Source organism: Myxine glutinosa, chromosome 4, assembly GCF_964187855.1.
Source record: "Myxine glutinosa chromosome 4, kmMyxGlut1.1, whole genome shotgun sequence".
In the NCBI taxonomy this organism is placed as follows: domain Eukaryota; kingdom Metazoa; phylum Chordata; class Myxini; order Myxiniformes; family Myxinidae; genus Myxine; species Myxine glutinosa.
Genome location: NC_136264.1, coordinates 203,739,025 through 203,757,281, shown reverse-complemented (window position 1 = coordinate 203,757,281; position 18,257 = coordinate 203,739,025). Strand labels below are relative to the sequence as shown.

Sequence of the window (18,257 nt, the reverse complement as noted above, 5' to 3'; positions counted from 1 at the left end):
GTTGAAAATGACAAAACAAGCTTTGGATTTGATAACCGATGTTGATATGCTTTTGATGATTGAAAAGGCAAAGAGAGGAGGAATTTCACAAGTCTGTTCAAAGAGATATGCTAAAGCAAATAGCAAGTACATTCCAAATTATGATCCATCGGTAGAGAGCTCCTACTTGATGTATTATGATGCGAACAACCTGTATGGCTGGGCAATGTCTCAGGCTCTTCCTTATGGAAAACTTAGATGGGTAAAGGAAAAAGATTACAAAAAGGTTTTACAAGATGTATGTATCTCTACACAAAAAGAATTGGATGATTCAAAGGTTGGTTATTATTTTGAGGTCGATTTGAAATATCCAGAGGAACTTCATAACCTACACAAAGATCTCCCATTTGCTTGTGAAAAGGAAAGTCCAAAGAAGGAGTGGTTAAGTGATTATCAACAATCATTTAATATAGGTGAATCAACAGAAAAATTACTTACTACATTATATAACAAGAAAAATTATGTTCTACACCAAATAAATTTGCGACAATATTTATCAAAAGGTCTAAGAGTAGAGAAGATCCATAGGGTTCTAAAGTTCAATCAAAGTCATTGGTTAAAGGGGTACATTGATTTTAATACACAAAGAAGAACAGTCAAAAACAGATTTTGAGAAAGACTTTTATAAATTGATGAATAATGCGGTCTTTGGTAAGACCATGGAAAATGTGAGGAAAAGACAAAATATCAGACTATCAACATCTTGGAAACAAGCATCAAAATTAATTAATAGACCGAGTTTTACTAGAGCTGAGGTCTTTACTGAGAACTTTTGTGCAATCCATTTGATTAAAGAGAGTATTGAAATGGACAAACCTATTTATATTGGAACATCAATTCTTGATTTATCAAAGTCATTAATGTATGATTACTTTTATAATAACTTGAGGAAGAAATATCAAAATGATGTTAATCTACTTTATATGGATACAGATAGTTTTATTTTGCAAATTAATACTGATGATGTTTATTCAGACATGAAAAAGGACATTAATATCTATGACACTAGTAATTACAGTCCAGAGAGTGAGTTGTTCTCTTCTAAAAATAAAAAGGTGATTGGAAAATTTAAGGATGAATTAGGAGGAAATGTCATGAGTGAATTTGTGGGATTGAGGTCTAAGGCTTATGCTTATAAATACGTTGTGAATAACGTTGAAAAGACTGATAAGAAGTTAAAACGTGTAAAGAAAAATGTTATTAAAGAAACAATAAACTTTAAGGATTATTATAACTGTTTAACAACAAAGAAAGAAGAGTTTAGAAAGATTAATGGAATAAGAAGTTATAAACATAAATTATATTCAGAAGAGGTGAATAAGAAAGCATTGGGGGCTTTTGATGATAAGAGGTTTATTTTCGAAAATGGAATTGATAGTCTCCCTTATGGTTATATAAGTATATAAGTGATACGTTAAAAAAGGGGGGGGGGGGGGTTAGGGATTTTAACGGGCTACCGCCGCCTTTTTACTTTTTTTTAAATGATAGAACCAAGTACCAACCAGACTAAAGAGTGGAGGTGTAATCAACCTTGGTATATAAATGGTAAACATAACGAATGTGAAAAATATCAAATAGGTATAATTGAAAAGACAACTGGTAAAAAAGTTCACAAAACAAATAAGAGAATTAATTTAAATACTGGTGAGTTGGGTAAAAAAGATGGAAATATTTTTGAGTGGATGGAAAACTTTGATGGTTGTCAGGAAAATATATACTTTAATTTAAAAATGGTGTGTGGCACTGGAGGCGCTCAGACAAGGACATTGAGGGAGGTTTATCATTTTATTTTATCTCAGTTAAAATATCTTGATAAAGAACCAAACTCAAACATATACTTTGTTAATATATTAGATGGTGAAGAGAGTGGCAAGAGAATTAAATTATTTCCCACGCATAAACAAATATTTGTAGGATCGATGTTTGAGTGGTCTACTCAGGATCATTGATAGTAAGAGTACCATAAGACCAAGGGGGAATCATTGTTTGAGTGGTCTAATGAACAACATTAAGGATAGGTGTCAAAGGGCTAAAAGGTTCGTAAAGAGGTGAGAGGAAAATTAACATGTAAGTGAATGGGTCGATGTTTGAGTGGGTCAAAGATAATCTGCCAGATGATGTGTAGAAGAATGATTATAGGTCTATAAGGGAAAACAAATATTTGTAGTGTTTGAGTGGTCTAATGAACAACATTAAGGATAGGTACTATAGACAAAAGGTTCATAAAGATTAGGGTGGGAGAAATAGAGGTGTTAATGGGCAATGAGGTTAAGAGGAAAATTAACATGTAAGTCAATGGGAAAATGAGAGTGTCCCAGAAGCAACATATATACACTACTTAAGGGGTTCTAAAGAGTAATTATAATGTGTTCTAAAGTGTAATTCTAAGGGGTTCGAAAGGGCAATTCTCGGGGCTTCTAAAGGGTAATTCTAAAGGGTTCCCAAGGGTATTTATAATGGTTTATAAAAGGTCTTTATAAAGGGTAATTCTAGAGGGTTCTAAAGTATAATTCTAAGGGTTTCTAAAGGGTTCTAAAGGATCATTCTAGAGGGTTTGAAAGAGTAATTCTAAAGGGTTCTAAAGAGTAATTCTAGAGGGTTCCAAAGAGTAATTCTAATGGGTTCTAAAGGTTAATTCTAGAGTGTTCTAAAGGGTATTTCTAAAGGGTTCTAAAAAGTATTTCTAGAGGGTTCTAAAGTGTAATTATAATGGGTTCTAAAGGGTAATTCTAGAGGGGTCCAAAGGGTAATTTTAATGGGTTCTAAAGGCTTATTCTGAAGGATTCCAAAGGGTAATTGCATTGGGTTATAAAGGGTAATTATAAAGGGTAATTCTCGAGGGTTCTAACATGTAATTCTAAAAGGTAATTCCAGAGGGTTCTAAAGGGCAATTCTAAAGAGTTCTAAAGGGTAATTCTAGAGGGTTCTAAAGAGTAATTCTAAAGGGTTCCAAAGAGTCATTCAAATGGGTTTTAAAGGCTAATTCTAGAGTGTTCTAAAGGGTATTTCTAAAGGGTTCTAAAGGGTATTTCTAGAGGGTTCTAAAGTGTAATTCTAATGGGTTATAAAGGGTAATTCTAAAGGGTTCCAAAGAGTAAATATAATGGGTTATAAAGGGTAATTCTAAAGGATTCCAAAGGGTAATTATAATGGGCGATAAAGGGTAATTATAAAGGATAATTATAGAGGGTTCTAACGTGTAATTCCAAAGGGTATTTCCAGAGGGTTCTAAAGGATAATTCCAGAGGGTTCTAAAGGATAATTCTGATGGGTTCTAAACGGTAATTATAATGGGTTATAAAGGATAATTCTAAAGGGCAATTCTAGAGGGTCCTAAAGGCTAATTCTAAAGGGTTTCAAAGGGTCATTATAATGGGTTATAAAGGGTAATTATAAAGGGTAATTCTGGAGGGCTCCAAAGGGTAATTCCAAAGGGCAATTTTAGAGGGTCCTAAAGGCTAATTCTAAGGGGTAAGTCTATAGGGTAATTGTAAATGCAAAACTGAACCACTTCTTTCGGACATGGGTGCGATTTTTCTGTACAAGTAGTGAGGCTAATTGAAGAAAACCATGACTTCACCTGATTAAGCAATTAGGAAGGATGTGTGACAACAGTAACCTGATGCTTGGCCACAAATGAAAATTAAACACTTACAGCTGTGTGCAAAGGTGCATTATTGTGGCAAAAAACATTAATGAGTGTCTCAGTGGCCGCATCTATGAGAATTAATTTGACCCTGCACCTCATCCTGATGTTGCAGGACCTTTTGGCAATAATTGGGATTAACTTCCCAACTCTCTGGAATTAATCGGTTAGTTGAAGAACTTGGAAACAGGGAACTTGAGGGCAATTCCATGGTACTTGCCTGTTCATCGAGAAACAAAAATGTACAAGCCACGAGGTCTTCAAAGAGATATGTTGACGTCAATGCAAGTAAGATGGTGTGTTTGTGGAATCTTCCCGAATTCCATGTGTTACGGTTTGTGACCTTTTTATTCTTCCTTCCCCCACATCCCCCTGTGAGTTCGACCAAGTGGTTTGGTCCATGTGTATAAAGCCTATGATTGGCTGTGGGGCAGGGAGTGGCCAGGAAGGTGATTCAGAGGAGTGAGTGGCCAGGAAGGTGATTCAGAGGAGTGAGTGGCCATCTTGGAGGAGGGCTTATGGCAGAGTGCTTTTTCGGGGGGTTGTTGAGTGTCCAGCTGCAATCTCTCTACCTGAAGGGTGACGTTGATCGAACTCTTGCTGCCTACCACTGGGGCCTGCCTTGGGGCCTACTCATGGACTTGCCTACTCCTACCCTCTCATGCTGGGCCTGCACTGGGGCCTACCACTGGGCCTGCCCTTGGGCCTACTGTTGGGCCTAATCTGTTTGGCCTGCCTTGGGGCCTACTACGTGGCCTGCCCTGGGGCCTACTGTTGGGCCTGCCTTGGGGCCTACTCTTGGACCTGCCTACTCTTCGACCGGCCTACTCTTCGACCGGCCTACTCTTGGACCTGCCTACTCTTGAACCTGCCTACTCTTGGACTGGCGTATTCGGGTTTTTCCCTCTTTTCTTCCTTCTTGGTTTTATGTGTAGGAAGAGATTTTCATGTGATAATCCATAAATAAAGACAGTGTGAGTGAAGGCTTGGCTTGGTGTGCTTCAGGCCGTAACAAATTGGGGGCTCGTCCGGGATCTAGATTACATGATACCTGTCTTGGATTTTTGTTTTTTTTCGCAGTTGTAAGTTTTGTCATTGGCAGATAATTTGACTTTTTTATGGTGCTGATACTTCTATATGTACTACAGTCGTACACCATGGCTGAAGAGATGGATTTTGAAGTGAAGGAATTTGTGGAGAAGAAGGGGCAAGATGTAGCACTGTTACGTAAGGTAGAGTTACGAGCTGTAGCTGAACATCTTGGGGTTAGTGGGACATCTCGTATGAAAAAGGCGGAGATTGTTTTGGCTATTGTCAGTCACATGGGTTTAGAACCATGGGTAAGATTGAGGAGTGAAGCCTTGGAATTGGCCCGGATAAAATCAGAAGAAAGACAGCTCAGACTAAAGTTAGAAGACAAGGAACGGCAAAGAGAGTTTAAAAGAGAAAAAGAAGAACGACAACGAGAGTTTGAGTTAAGAAAATTAGAAATTCAGGTGGGACAGGCCCAACCGGTTTCCATCGATTCAGGTGGGGATCAAAATGATCTCCCCCGTTCTTTTGATGTGGCTCGGAACATTAGGGTTGTTCCCAAGTTTAACGAGGAGGAGGTGGAAACGTTTTTTCTGTCTTTTGAAAAGAAAGCAAAATGTCTACAGCGGCCCGTACAATACTGGACCTTGCTACTACAAAGTGGGTTCATAGGGAGAGCCCAGGGAGTGTATTTAGCTCTGTCGGAGGATCAGTCAGAGAATTATGAGGTTGTTAAAAAGTCTGTGTTGTCAGCCTATGAGCAAGTTCCGGAAGCATACCGGCAGAAGTTCCGAACCTTAAAAAGACAGGCTAGGCAGACATTTGTTGAATTTGCAAGGGAGAAGGAAATTAGTTTTGATCAGTGGTATCGTTCTCTACAAGTGGATAGGACCTATGGTAATCTAAGGGAGGTTATCTTGATGGAAGAGTTTAGGAACAGTATCCCCTTGGACATTAGGACACACCTTATGGATCATAAGGTTGGTGAGTTGAAAAAAGCTGCTGTTGGAGCAGATGATTATGAACTTACCCATAAGAGAGGCCTTGGTTTTCCTCATTATGGTACTACCTGGGATAACAAGAAGGGGGTTAGTGAGGACCGGTCAGAGGGGAAGTGGACAGACCATAGGGGTCCATTGGTGCAGCCGTCTCTGGGTAGACTATTTGAGTGGTCGAGTCAGGCATCTCGCCGGGGACCGGCCCCCACGTGTTATTACTGTAAACAGAGTTTGTTTTGAAAGAAAAAAAGAAAGAAAAAAAAGAAAGGGGAGGGGACATCTGAAGTCGAATTGTTGGAAATTGCAAAGGGAGGAGAAGCAGGGAGACTCCGTTAGACCTATTGCATTGGTTCGAACCAAAGTGGACAGCCACAGGGATCGTGCCCTTACAGTTAAGGCTGAGGATACTGCGGACCTTACGAGCCCCATACAGGACCATTATAAACCCTTTGTGTCAAAGGGACAAGTGTCTGGGATGGGAAAGTCAAGTCCGTAGTTATTCTGAGGGATACTGGGGCCGCCCAGTCGTTGATGTTGTCTACCGTTTTACCATTGACTTTGAGTAGTTCGGGGAAAGCAAGTGCCTTAATCCAGGGCATTGCAGGTCGTTATGTCCCAATCCCCTTACATAGGGTGAACTTGAAGTCTGATTTGGTCACAGGACCCGTGATGGTAGGAATAGTCCCCACTCTCCCCATAGAGGGTATTAGTTTCTTATTGGGAAAATATTTGGCTGGCAATAGGGTTTGTTTTTCCCCAGTAGTGAAAGAGAGATTCCTTGAAGAGACGGAGAACCCTAACCTTCGGGACTACGTAGGTACTTTCCGGGAAAGACTTACCACCGCCTGCAATGTCACCAAGGAACATTTGAAAGTATCTCAGCGAGTAATGAAGGCCCATTTTGACCTGAATATGACAGCTCGTAATTTTAGGCCTGGAGACAAAGTGCTAGTTTCACTACCTCTGCCTGGGGAGCCACTATTGGTGAAGTTTAGCGGTCCCGAATGGGTCGAAAAAAAGCTGAGTGAGGTGAACTACGTGGTGCGGACCCATCACAGATGGAAACCCCGCCGGGTGTGCCACGTTAATATGCTTAAAAGGTACTATCCTTTTATCGACATCGGCCGGCCAGTTGGTAGGTCATATAAAGCATCAAGATATTGACTCTGGTGAATTAGACAGCGTGGCTCTTCAAGCACCTGATAGGGAACCGATGGAGGCTTTTAGTACAGCTGTACCCCCTTGAAAATTGTACATATTTCGGGTCGAGATAATGTCATTGCAGATGCTCTATCTCGAGCTTAAAGCCCCTGTCACACCTTGACGATTTAGCCAGCGTATGCCGACGTATCAAAATTGAGTGCTGGTGTGAGTCATACGCTGGCATACATCGACAAATTTTGTGCATGCACAAAATTTGTCGATGAGCTCGGCGTACTACGACGTATGCCAGCGTGCTTCAGCGTGCTCTTAACGTATACAAAACTTACCCATAACGTATTCGACGTGTGCCAGCATATTCGCCAAATTTTTCATACGTCGGCATACGCTGGCTAAAACGTCAAGGTGTGACAGCGGCTTAAGAGATTTTTGTTTTTTTTCATGCCCCTGCATATGAGCTATGACGCCTGTAAATGTCACAAGGAGAGAGGGCGGTTTGTTTATTGCACTGTTTATGCTGGGTTAAGTTTATGCTTGCACTGTTTATCCTGCCTTTGTAAAAGAAAACTTTTCTTGGGGTAAAGTTTTCTTCTTTAAGGGGGGGGGGGGGGGGAGAGGTGTTACGGTTTGTGACCTTTTTCTTCTTCCTTCCCCCACACCCCCTTGTGAGTTAGACCAAGTGGTTTTGTCCATGTGTATAAAGCCTATGATTGGCTTTGGGGCCGGGAGTGGCCAGGAAGGTGATTCAGAGGAGTGAGTGGCCATCTTGGAGGAGGGCTTATGGCAGAGTGCTTTTTCGGGGGGTTGTAGAGTGTCCAGCTGCAATCTCTCTACCTGAAGGGTGACGTTGATCGAACACTTGCTGCCTACCACTGGGGCCTGCCTTGGGGCCTACTCATGGACTTGCCTACTCCTACCCTCTCGTGCTGGGCCTGCACTGGGGCCTACCACTGGGCCTACCACTGGGCCTGCCCTGGGGCCTACTGTTGGGCCTACTCTGTTGGGCCTGCTGTGGGGCCTACTGTGGATCCATCAAATCGGCTATATTTATCTCCACACCTAAGACTGCCCTATTCGGGTTTTTTCCTCTTTTCTCCCTTCTTGGTTTTATGTGTAGGAAGAGATTTTCGTGTGATAATATAATTAATAGATAAAGACAGTGTGATTGAAGGCTTGGCTTCGTGTGCTTCAGGCCGTAACACATGTGCGATACATGACTCCCATGCGCAGTCGTGTGGATATTCATCACGTGAGCATTTTGGCAACAACTGATGATGCACACTTAGCGAAACCAATATAAGTCGAATATATTTGCTGCTTTAACATATAAAAGTAACTTTAACATGCAGAAGGAAACTAAATTTTGTTAATTCTTCACTATTAGATTTCACACGAGGCAGGAAGCCTAGAGGTACGCACATTTGCCTTTGAGCTGTCAAGTCTGGGTTTGAATCTCGGTCCAACTATTACCTGTCATCATAGTGTCTCGCAGGCAGGGTGAGGCAACAATATGCATGCCCGTCCCTCGGATAGACGTTCAACGGAGTGTCCCATCTGCCGGCATTAGTCGGTGGACGTTAAAGGTCCACCGGTGAAGAGTGGGCGAGTTATCGCCGGCATGCCCTGGCTAAATCCCAAATTTCTGCACCGTCGGCCGAGTATCCTCGGTACTCCCCTGCCGACGCGTCCTGGATATTAACCTTCATCAAGAAATTGCTTCAGCAGAACCAATGCCCTGTATAGAGCAAGATGCAAAATAATAACTGTTTACATAAAAATACATTTCCATACACAGTACAATTATCCTTTGGTACCATCACAAAAAGTGGACTCCAATAAAAAGGTGCCTGACTTGAGAAACATCTTAACAACATGCTCTTACTCTCTATATAGTTATTTCGATTAAGAAGAATTTATTTCTAGCTTTGTAATGTAAATGTGAAATAATTTCTGTGTATATAATGTAGGTGTAGCAGTATTTCTCCGCACAGATAAGACTATTTTCAGAGGTTGGTGCATTGTACCATCATCATGTTAGCATTGTCAGCTCTTGCTTGGTCAAGCTGAGGCTGGAGATGCTTCAACTCCTTCTCCATCTCGCTGACCTGTGTGCACAGTACAGGAGTCAGGTGAATACAAAAATTGCTAAGAAAATTATTATTGTTATAAATGAGGTAAAATTAGAAACTATGTCAAGCTAAAGTTGTACTTTGTTTTTCGTGAGAAGGACCTTGAGTGGCACTGCATTATCATAGTATTTGGTGACCATCGCAAGTTGCCCTGGGGGCATCAATTATCAACTGGCACAAAGTGTGGACTGGCATCACATGTGGACCAGATCGGGCAGGGCAGGCTCCTCCTTGTAGGTAATAATGTGTCGGCTATATTTACCTCCACACCTAAGGTGAACATAGGTTATGTTTTCACCCCTGTTTGTTTGTCTGTATGTCTGTCTGTCTGTGAGCAGGATATCTCAGAAAGTTTTGGACAGATTCGGACGACATTTGGTGTAAGGTTGGGTGTGTGACGAGGACAAATTGTTTATATTTTGGTGAAGATCTGGATCTGGATCCAGATACTAGAATTTTTAAAGTGATCATCAGTGTTGGGAACTTGATTCTAAAGGGCAATTCCAGAGGGTTATAAAGGGTAATTTTAAATGGTTATATACTAGTCAGGGCCCTTAGGGATATTTTGGGGCTGTTTGGTTCAAATTCTTCCAAAAGCACCAAATTTGGCCCAGATGTTGCCCATGCCATACTCTTTCGATTTTTGACGGGCGCCAAGACGGGCGCCCCCCCTCCCCCCCGGGGGCCCCATATTGGCGAAATACTAAATGGCCGCCAGCCGGATTAGAGGAAAATCAGTTAAATAACCAAAAGGGTTGGAATCATGTATGATACCACTTTTCAGGGGTTTTCGAGGTCGAGGAATCCAATTATGATGTTATTTTGATGATTCGAGGTCAAGGTCAACCCTCAAGGTCATCTTAAAGGTCATTTTTGAGTCAAACATGTCGGTTTTTGAGTTTTTTGTCAAGATTTATGCGAGGTTCACCATTTTATGTTTCTGGGTTGGGTAATCGAACTCTGACCTTATTTTTGACAAATAGAGAAAATATTTACATGTCTATTTCCTAATTTTCAGGCATATGCAGTTCATCAGTCTAATTACAAATGTACGGATTTTGATGTTTTATGAACTGTATGCCATATCCTTGTGTTTATTTTTTGTGCGATCATGATCCAGGTTCATGTATACATGATTGTATACATGTCATAAATATGACGTCATAGGTCATGTGACCTGGCGGCCATATTGGATTTTATGAAAACCTTAAAAATGGATCCCTGCCTTCATTTTTTGATCGATTCATTTTGAACTTTGACCACTTATAGTACGCCATGTGATTGGATGCATATCCTAATTATGACGTCATAGGTCAGGTGACATGGCGGGATGGACCGGTATGGTCCCCGGATCATACCGCCCTTGGCGCCCGTCAAAAATCGAAAGAGTATGGCATGGGCAACATCTGCGCCAAATTTGATGCTTTTGGAAGAATTTGAACCAAAATATCCCTAAGGGCCCTGACTATACGGTAATTCTAAAGGGTTCCAAAGAGTAATTATAATGGGTTGTAAAGGCTAATTATAGAGGGTTCTAAAGGGTTCTAAAGGGTAATTCTAGAGGGTTTTAAATGGTAATTATAATGGCTTCTAAAGGGTAATTCTAGAGGGTTATAAAGGGTAATTATAATGGGTTCTAAAGGGTAATTCTAAAGTGTTCCAAAGAGTAATTCTAATGGGTTCTAAAGGGTAATTCTAAAGTGTTCCAAAGAGTAATTCTAATGGGTTCTAAAGGGTAATTCTAGAGGGTTCTAAAGGGTAATTGTAGATGGTTCTAAAGGGTAATTCTAAAGGTTTCAAAGAGTAATTCTAATGGGTTGTAAAGGCTAATTCTAGAGGGTTCTAAAGGGTAATTCTAGAGGGTTTTAAATGGTAATTATAATGGCTTCTAAATGGTAATTCTAAAGTGTTCCAAAGAGTAATTCTAATGGGTTCTAAAGGGTAATTCTAGAAGGTTCTAAAGGGTAATTCTAATGGGTTCTAAAGGGTAATTCTAAAGGATTCCAAAGGGTAATTGTAATGGGTTATAAAGGATAAATCACCATCAATAGAATGTAAATCACCATCAATAGAAACGGCCAAAACTATATACAGCACAACATCTCAAAAAGTTATGGACAGATTCAAACGAAACTTGTTGGACAGTTTGAGGTTGTGATAAGGACGAATTGATTCGATTTTGGAGAAGATCCATTTTTATTTTAAAAATGATTCTTCACCATTGAGAGATGGGGCCAAGAACGATACACAGCACGTTATTTCAAACAGTTGTGGACCGACCAAGACAAAACCAGGTGGATGAGTTGGGGTAGGTGACACAAGCAAACCGATTACATTTTGGAGGTCCGGATCCAGATCCGGCCTATCAGTGGGATATAAAACGTAAACTGATCAGCCTGGGGGAGGTTTGCGCTCTAACGAGTGTCGTTCTAATTTCTAATGAAAGATGATTGCAACAGGTTAATTGTCCTTAGAATAACTCCAGTTTTTGGAGGTTATAAACCAAATCCTATGCACTGGCTGCTGCCTTGTGTTGCGTTTAAACGGACTTCTTAAATGCCCATCCAGTGTCCTTACCACTTGGCCACCGACATATCAGTCTACTACTAACTTTAGCATAGCTCAAACAAAAGTTTTTAGATTCGATTCTTATACCTCTAAGATTCTACTAACTCTCAGGAAATGTTCAGTCCATTTATGTAAATATTCAGGCTGTGCTGAGTGATGACATAAAACATAAAGAGGTTTTGACATGCGCACCAAGTGTGGACTTCGTGCTTGAGCATGCAAGGGCTTACTGATTGCCAAGGTTCCGGGTATGTTCAAGTTAATGGATGGAGTGGAAATAGTATTGTCATTGGTATATGTCAGGATTTTCAAGTGTGTGTGTCAATTAGATAGAGCAATATATTTGGATACCCTGCTGTACAAAAGCCTAAAATAAAAAATGACATTAGAAACTTTGCATTTGAAATGAAGTACATCCTCCTGACATTGGGAGATGGTAAATATGACCTGAGACTCTGCAAAGACCAGCTTGTCAAGGCCATTGACGTAGCGTTTCTTCGCACCCATGACGGCGTCTCTCTGCTGTGCCAGCAGCTGCCTGAAGGCTGCAATCAGCTCCAGATAAGAAGTTGGAGTCACGTAGTTATACCTTCCCAGTTCAAGAAGATACCTTGTTGGAGAAGATACATTGTCAAGGATTGCTCAAAATCACCTTCAGATGCATGCGGGCCAAAGCAAATGAACCACATCTTCACCTGAAAAGTAAAACTTCTGAACAGCAGATTCATTTTTTTGTGAATAAAGAGCTAAACATTACTTTTTAGAAAGCTCAATGGCAGATGTGTGAAAGAACTTGCACAGGGGAACGATCTCCATCCTTTCACGGCTACTCAGGTCCGAGGTTTCCAGAAACTTGTTTGCTACTCTCTCCAGGGCATCCTCCGGCCAGGGCTGTAAACGAACGAGCACGCACGTTTAACGCACCTCAACTGGTGCTGCGTTTCCACGAGCAACTCCACACTCGATTAAAGCTGAGAAAATAAGTCAGCGCTCAAGGTTACTTCGGAAAAAACCAAGAGGTTCATTTTGAATTTTCTGCACACTCTGAAGTGTACCGACTACAGTCGATTATTCATAGTGTTTGCAGTCTTGCTTTATCCACCTTTTCTATCTCAAATTCACAATAATAAGTGAAAGGCCCAGTCACGAATTTCACCTGAAACCAGTTGATTGTGCAGCAGTTTATAAGCGAAGGGAACTGCCGCAGACGATTTCTGAAAGCGTCTCCGATGGGACTGAATGCAATGATGATGTGCAGATTTTCCTTGCAGCGGCTTATGAAGAAAGCAAACAGGGCCAAATGGCTCAACTCCTCCCCCTTTTTCTTCCCTGGGGCAAAAGGCCGAACAGCCTGGAAGGGAAGCAATTTCCCAGACATATCATCACGGCAATTTTTAGTATGGCACAAGGAACATGATCATGAATATTTTAAAGAATTCCATTCACAGCATGAGCCTTTAAAAGAATCTCAATTTTGATTGGATCCAGCTCTCCAGAAATCGATGTGGGATAGCTCAGAAGCAAACACAATATAATCAAGCTATCTTGGCAATCCCAGGCCACAATAACATTCAGGAACGAGGAGGGCACTCGGTAGAGCGCATACCTCTGCCAGGCTGAACAATTTACGTTTTTTGTCCCACTGGAAGGCCAGACCTGGATTCGCAACTGAACCAAAAGCTAATTGGCTTGTTCTTGTCACTTACCGAACTCGACAAGCAAGTTTTGTCATAAGTCGTCCACAAATATTTCAGATATCGTGCGATATATCGTTTTGGCCCTATCACTCAATAGTGAAGAATCACTTTTTAAAATCTCAGATCCAGACCCAGACCCAGATCCAGATCTTCACCAAAATCTAATAATTCTGTCCTTTTCACACACCCAACCTCTAAACCAAATTTTGTCAGAAACCGTCCACATATTTTTGAGATACACTGTTCACAAACAAACAGACAGGGGTGAAAACATAACTTCCGTCCACCTTCAGTGGCAGAGATAACAAAATATTGATCGTGAAATTTTTTTGCACACATAGTCTATAGGCTTATGTAACATTTTCCAGGTTTGTCATTTTTTTGGGTAGATTCTTGTCACTCATGTCTAAACACATCTAGAAACTTCACTGATGAAGAAAAAAAAGGTGCCAGTTTTCCCATTTTGTTAGTGTTGTTTTTTGTTTTGTTAGTTGTTAATTTTGTTTGCAAAAACCACTTTTCGCACTCATGCTGGCATTGAACACCACTTTTCGCACGTATGTTACTGTTGTAAAACCACTTCCCTCACTTGTGTTAGTGTTGTAAAAACACTTTCCACACATACACGAGTGTTGCAAAACCACTTTTCGCTCTCGTGCCAGTGTTGAAATACCACTTTCCGCACTCGGGCCAGTGTTGAAAAACCACTTTTCGCACTTGTGTTGGTGCAGGACACCACTTTTGCACTTGTATTAGTGTGTAAAAACCACTTTTCGCACTTCTGTTAGTGTTGAAAAACCACTTTTCGCACTTGTGTTAGTGTTGAAAAACCAATTCTCGCACTTGTGTTAGTGTTGAAAAACCACTTTTCGCACATGTGTTAGTGTTGAAAAACCACTTTTCGCACTTGTGTTGGTGCAGGAAACCACTTTTTCAGTTGTATTAGTGTGGAAAAAACACTTTTTGCACTTCTGATAGTGTTGAAAAACCACTTTTCGCACTCCCCTTCGTGTTGAAAAACCACTTTTCACACTCGTGCTAAGCATTGAAAAACCACTTTTCGCTTTTGTGTTACTGTGTAAAACCACTTCCCCACTTGTGTTAATGTTGCAAAAGCACTTTCCACACTTATGTTAATGTTGCAAAAGCACTTTCCACACTCGTGCTACTGTTGTAAAACCACTTTCCACACTCGTGCTAGTGTTGAAAACCACTTTCCACACATGCCCTAGTGTTGCAAAACCACTTTCCGCACTCGTGTAGTGTTGAAATCCCACTTTCCACACTCGGGACAGTGTTGAAAAACAAATTTTCGCACTCGCATTAGTGTCAAAAAGCACTTGGCTCACTTGAGCCAGTGTTGAAAAACGATGCTCCGAACTTGTGTTTGTGTTGAAAAACCACTTTCCGCACTTGGGCTGGTGTTGAAAACCACTTTCCGCACTTGTGTTTGTGTTGAAAAACCACTTTCCGCACTTGTGCTGGTGTTGAAAACCACTTTCCACACATTCCCTAGTGTTGCAAAACGACTTTCCCCAAACGTGCTATTGTTGAAAAACACTTTCCACACTTGTGATTAATGTTGAAAAAACAACTTTTCGCACTCGTGTTAGTGTCGAAAAGCAGTTGTCTCACTTGTGCCAATGTTGAAAAACCATGTTCCGCACTCGGGCCAGTGTTTAATATAATCACTTTTCGCATTCCCCTTCAAGTTGAACAATCACTTTTCGCAATTGTGCTCGTGTTGAAAACCACTTTTCGCACTAGTGCTGGCATTGAAAACCACTTTTCACATTTGAGTTACTGTTGTAAAACCGCTTTCCCCATTTGTGTTAGTGTTGTAAAACCACTTTCCCCTCTTGTGTTAGTGTTGTAAAACCACTTTCCCCACTTGTATTAGTGTTGTCAAACCACTTTCCCTCTTGTGTTAGTGTTGCAAAAGCACTTTCCACACATGTGATAGTGATGCCAAAATTTTTTGCGCATTTGTGTAATTGTGGCAAAACAACCTTTCGCGCTCCTGGTAGTGTTGAAAACCACTTTACACACATGCACGAGTGTTGGAAAACCACTTTTCGCACTCTTGGCAGTGTTTAAATACAACTTTCTGCAGTGTTGAATAATCACTTTTCGCACTCGTGCTGTCGTTGAAAACCACTTTTCGCACTTGTGTTGCTGTTGTAAAACCACTTTCCCTACTTGTGTTAGTGTTGTAAAACCACTTTCCCACTTGTGTTAGTGTTGGAAAAGCACTTTCCACACATGTGATAGTGATGCAAAACCATTTTGCGCACTTGTGTAATTGTGGCAAAACCACCTTTCGTGCTCCTGTTAGTGTTGAAAACCACTTTCCGCTCTCGTGGTAGTGTTGAAAAACACTTTTCACCCTTGTGCTGGCGTTGAAAACCACTTTCCACACGTGCATTCGTGTTGCAAAACCACTTTTCACACTCTTGGCAGTGTTGAAATACAACTTTCCGCAGTGTTGAATAATCACTTTTCGCACTCCCCATCGTGTTGAAAAACCACTTTTCGCACTAGTGCTGGCGTTGAAAACCACTTTTCGCACTTGTGTTACTGTTGTAAAACCACTTTCCCTACTTGTGTTAGTGTTGTAAAACCACTTTCCCCACTTGTGTTAATGTTGCAAAAGCACTTTCCACACTTGTGATAGTGATGCAAAACCATTTTTTGCACTTATGGAATTGTGGGAAAACCACCTTTCGCGCTTCTGTTCATGTAGAAAAACGACTTTCAGCACTTGTGGTCGTGTTGAAAAACATTTTTCGCATTTGTGTTAGTGTTGTAAAACCACTTTCCCCAATTGTGTTAGTGTTGTAAAACCACTTTCCCCCACTTGTGTTAGTGTTGTCAAACCACTTTCCCTCTTGTGTTAGTGTTGCAAAAGCACTTTCCACACATGTGATAGAGATGCCAAAATTTTTTGTGCATTTGTGTAATTGTGGCAAAACAACCTTTCGCGCTCCTCGTAGGGTTGAAAACCATTTTACGCACTCGTGTTAGTGTTGAAAAACACTTTTCACACTTGTGTTAGTGCTGGAAAAGCACTTTCCAGACATGTGATAGTGATGCAAAACCATTTTGCGCACTTGTGTAATTGTGGAAAAACCACCATTCGCGCTCCTGTTCGTGTTGAAATACCACTTTCCCCACTTGTGTTAGTGTTGCAAAACCAATTTCCCACTTGTGTTAATGTTGCAAAACCACTTGCCAAACATACACCAGTGTTGCAAAACCACTTTTTGCACTCTTGTCGGTGTTGAAATACCACTTTCCGCACTCGGGACAGTCTTGAATAATCACTTTTCGCACTCCCCTTCGTGTTGAAAAACCACTTTTCGCACTCATGCTAGCGTTGAAAACCACTTTCCCCTCTTGTGTTTGTGTTGTAAAACCACTTTCCCCACTTGTGTTAGTGTTGTCAAAACACTTTCCCTCTTGTGTTAGTGTTGCAAAAGCACTTTGCAGACATGTGATAGTGATGCAAAACCATTTTGCGCACTTGTGTAATTGTGGAAAAACCACCATTCGCGCTCCCCTTCGTGTTGAAAAACCACTTTTCACACTCGTGCTAGCGTTGAAAACCACTTTCCCCACTTGTGTTAGTGTTGTAAAACCACTTTCCCCACTTGTGTTAGTGTTGCAAAAGCACTTTCCACACATGTGATAGTGATGCAAATCCATTTTGCACACTTGTGTAATTGTGGCAAAACCACCTTTCGCGCTTCTGTTAGTGTTGAAAACCACTTTCCGCACTGGTGCTAGTGTTGAAAAATAATTTTCACACTTGTGTTGATGTTGAAAAAACAACTTTTCGCACTCGTGTTAGTGTCGAAAAGCACTTGTCTCACTTGTGCCAGTGTTGAAAAACCATGTTCCGCACTTGTGTTTGTGTTGAAAAACCACTTTCCGCACTTGTTCTGGCGTTGAAAACCATTTTCCACACATGCACGAGTGTTGGACTTGGCAGTGTTGAAATACAACTTTCCGCAGTGTTGAATAATCACTTTTCGCACTCCCCTTAGTGTTGAAAAACCACTTTTCGCACTAGTGCTGGCGTTGAAAACCACTTTTCGCACTTGTATTACTGTTGTAAAACCACTTTCCCTACTTGTGTTAGTGTTGCAAAACCAATTTCCCACTTGTGTTAGTGTTACAAAACCACTTGCCAAACATACACCAGTGTTGCAAAACCACTTTTCGCACTCTTGTCGGTGTTGAAATACCACTTTCCGCACTCGGGACAGTCTTGCATAATCACTTTTCGCACTCCACTTCGTGTTGAAAAACCACATTTCGCATTCGTGCTAGCGTTGAAAACCACTTTCCCCACTGTGTTAGTGTTGTAAAACCACTTTCCCCACTTGTGTTAGTGTTGTAGAACCAATTTCCCACTTGTGTTAGTGTTGCAAAAGCACTTTCCACACATGTGATAGTGATGCAAATCCATTTTGCGCACTTGAGTAATTGTGGCAAAACCACCTTTCGCGCTTCTGTTAGTTTTGAAAACCACTTTCCGCACTGGTGCTAGTGTTGAAAAATAATTTTCACACTTGTGTTGATGTTGAAAAAACAACTTTTCACACTCGTGCTATTGTTGAAAAACACTTTCCACACTTGTGATTAATGTTGAAAAAACAACTTTTCGCACTCGTGTTAGTGTCGAAAAGCAGTTGTCTCACTTGTGCCAATGTTGAAAAACCATGTTCCGCACTCGGGCCAGTGTTGAATATAATCACTTTTCGCACTCCCCTTCAAGTTGAATAATCACTTTTCGCAATTGTGCTCGTGTTGAAAACCACTTTTCACACTCCTCTTCGTGTTGAAAAACCACTTTTCGCACTCGTGCTGGCGTTGAAAACCACTTTTCGCACTTGAGTTACTGTTGTAAAACCGCTTTCCCCATTTGTGTTAGTGTTGTAAAACTACTTTCCCCACTTGTGTTAATGTTGCAAAAGCACTTTCC

General features: G+C 41.0%; 1 protein-coding gene across 1 annotated transcript in view; it reads right to left on the bottom strand.

Moving 5' to 3' along the window:
- Window positions 1-18,257, bottom strand: part of DNAH12 (dynein axonemal heavy chain 12) — a 460,368-nt gene that overhangs the window by 112,466 nt on the left and 329,645 nt on the right. Inside the window, exons 40-43 of the mRNA XM_068114298.2 lie at window positions 12,730-12,924; window positions 12,331-12,464; window positions 12,021-12,183; window positions 8,901-8,981 (exon numbers count right to left, since the gene is read on the bottom strand). Coding sequence (XP_067970399.2) covers window positions 8,901-8,981; window positions 12,021-12,183; window positions 12,331-12,464; window positions 12,730-12,924 — 573 coding nt within the window. The remainder of the gene's footprint in view (window positions 1-8,900; window positions 8,982-12,020; window positions 12,184-12,330; window positions 12,465-12,729; window positions 12,925-18,257) is intronic.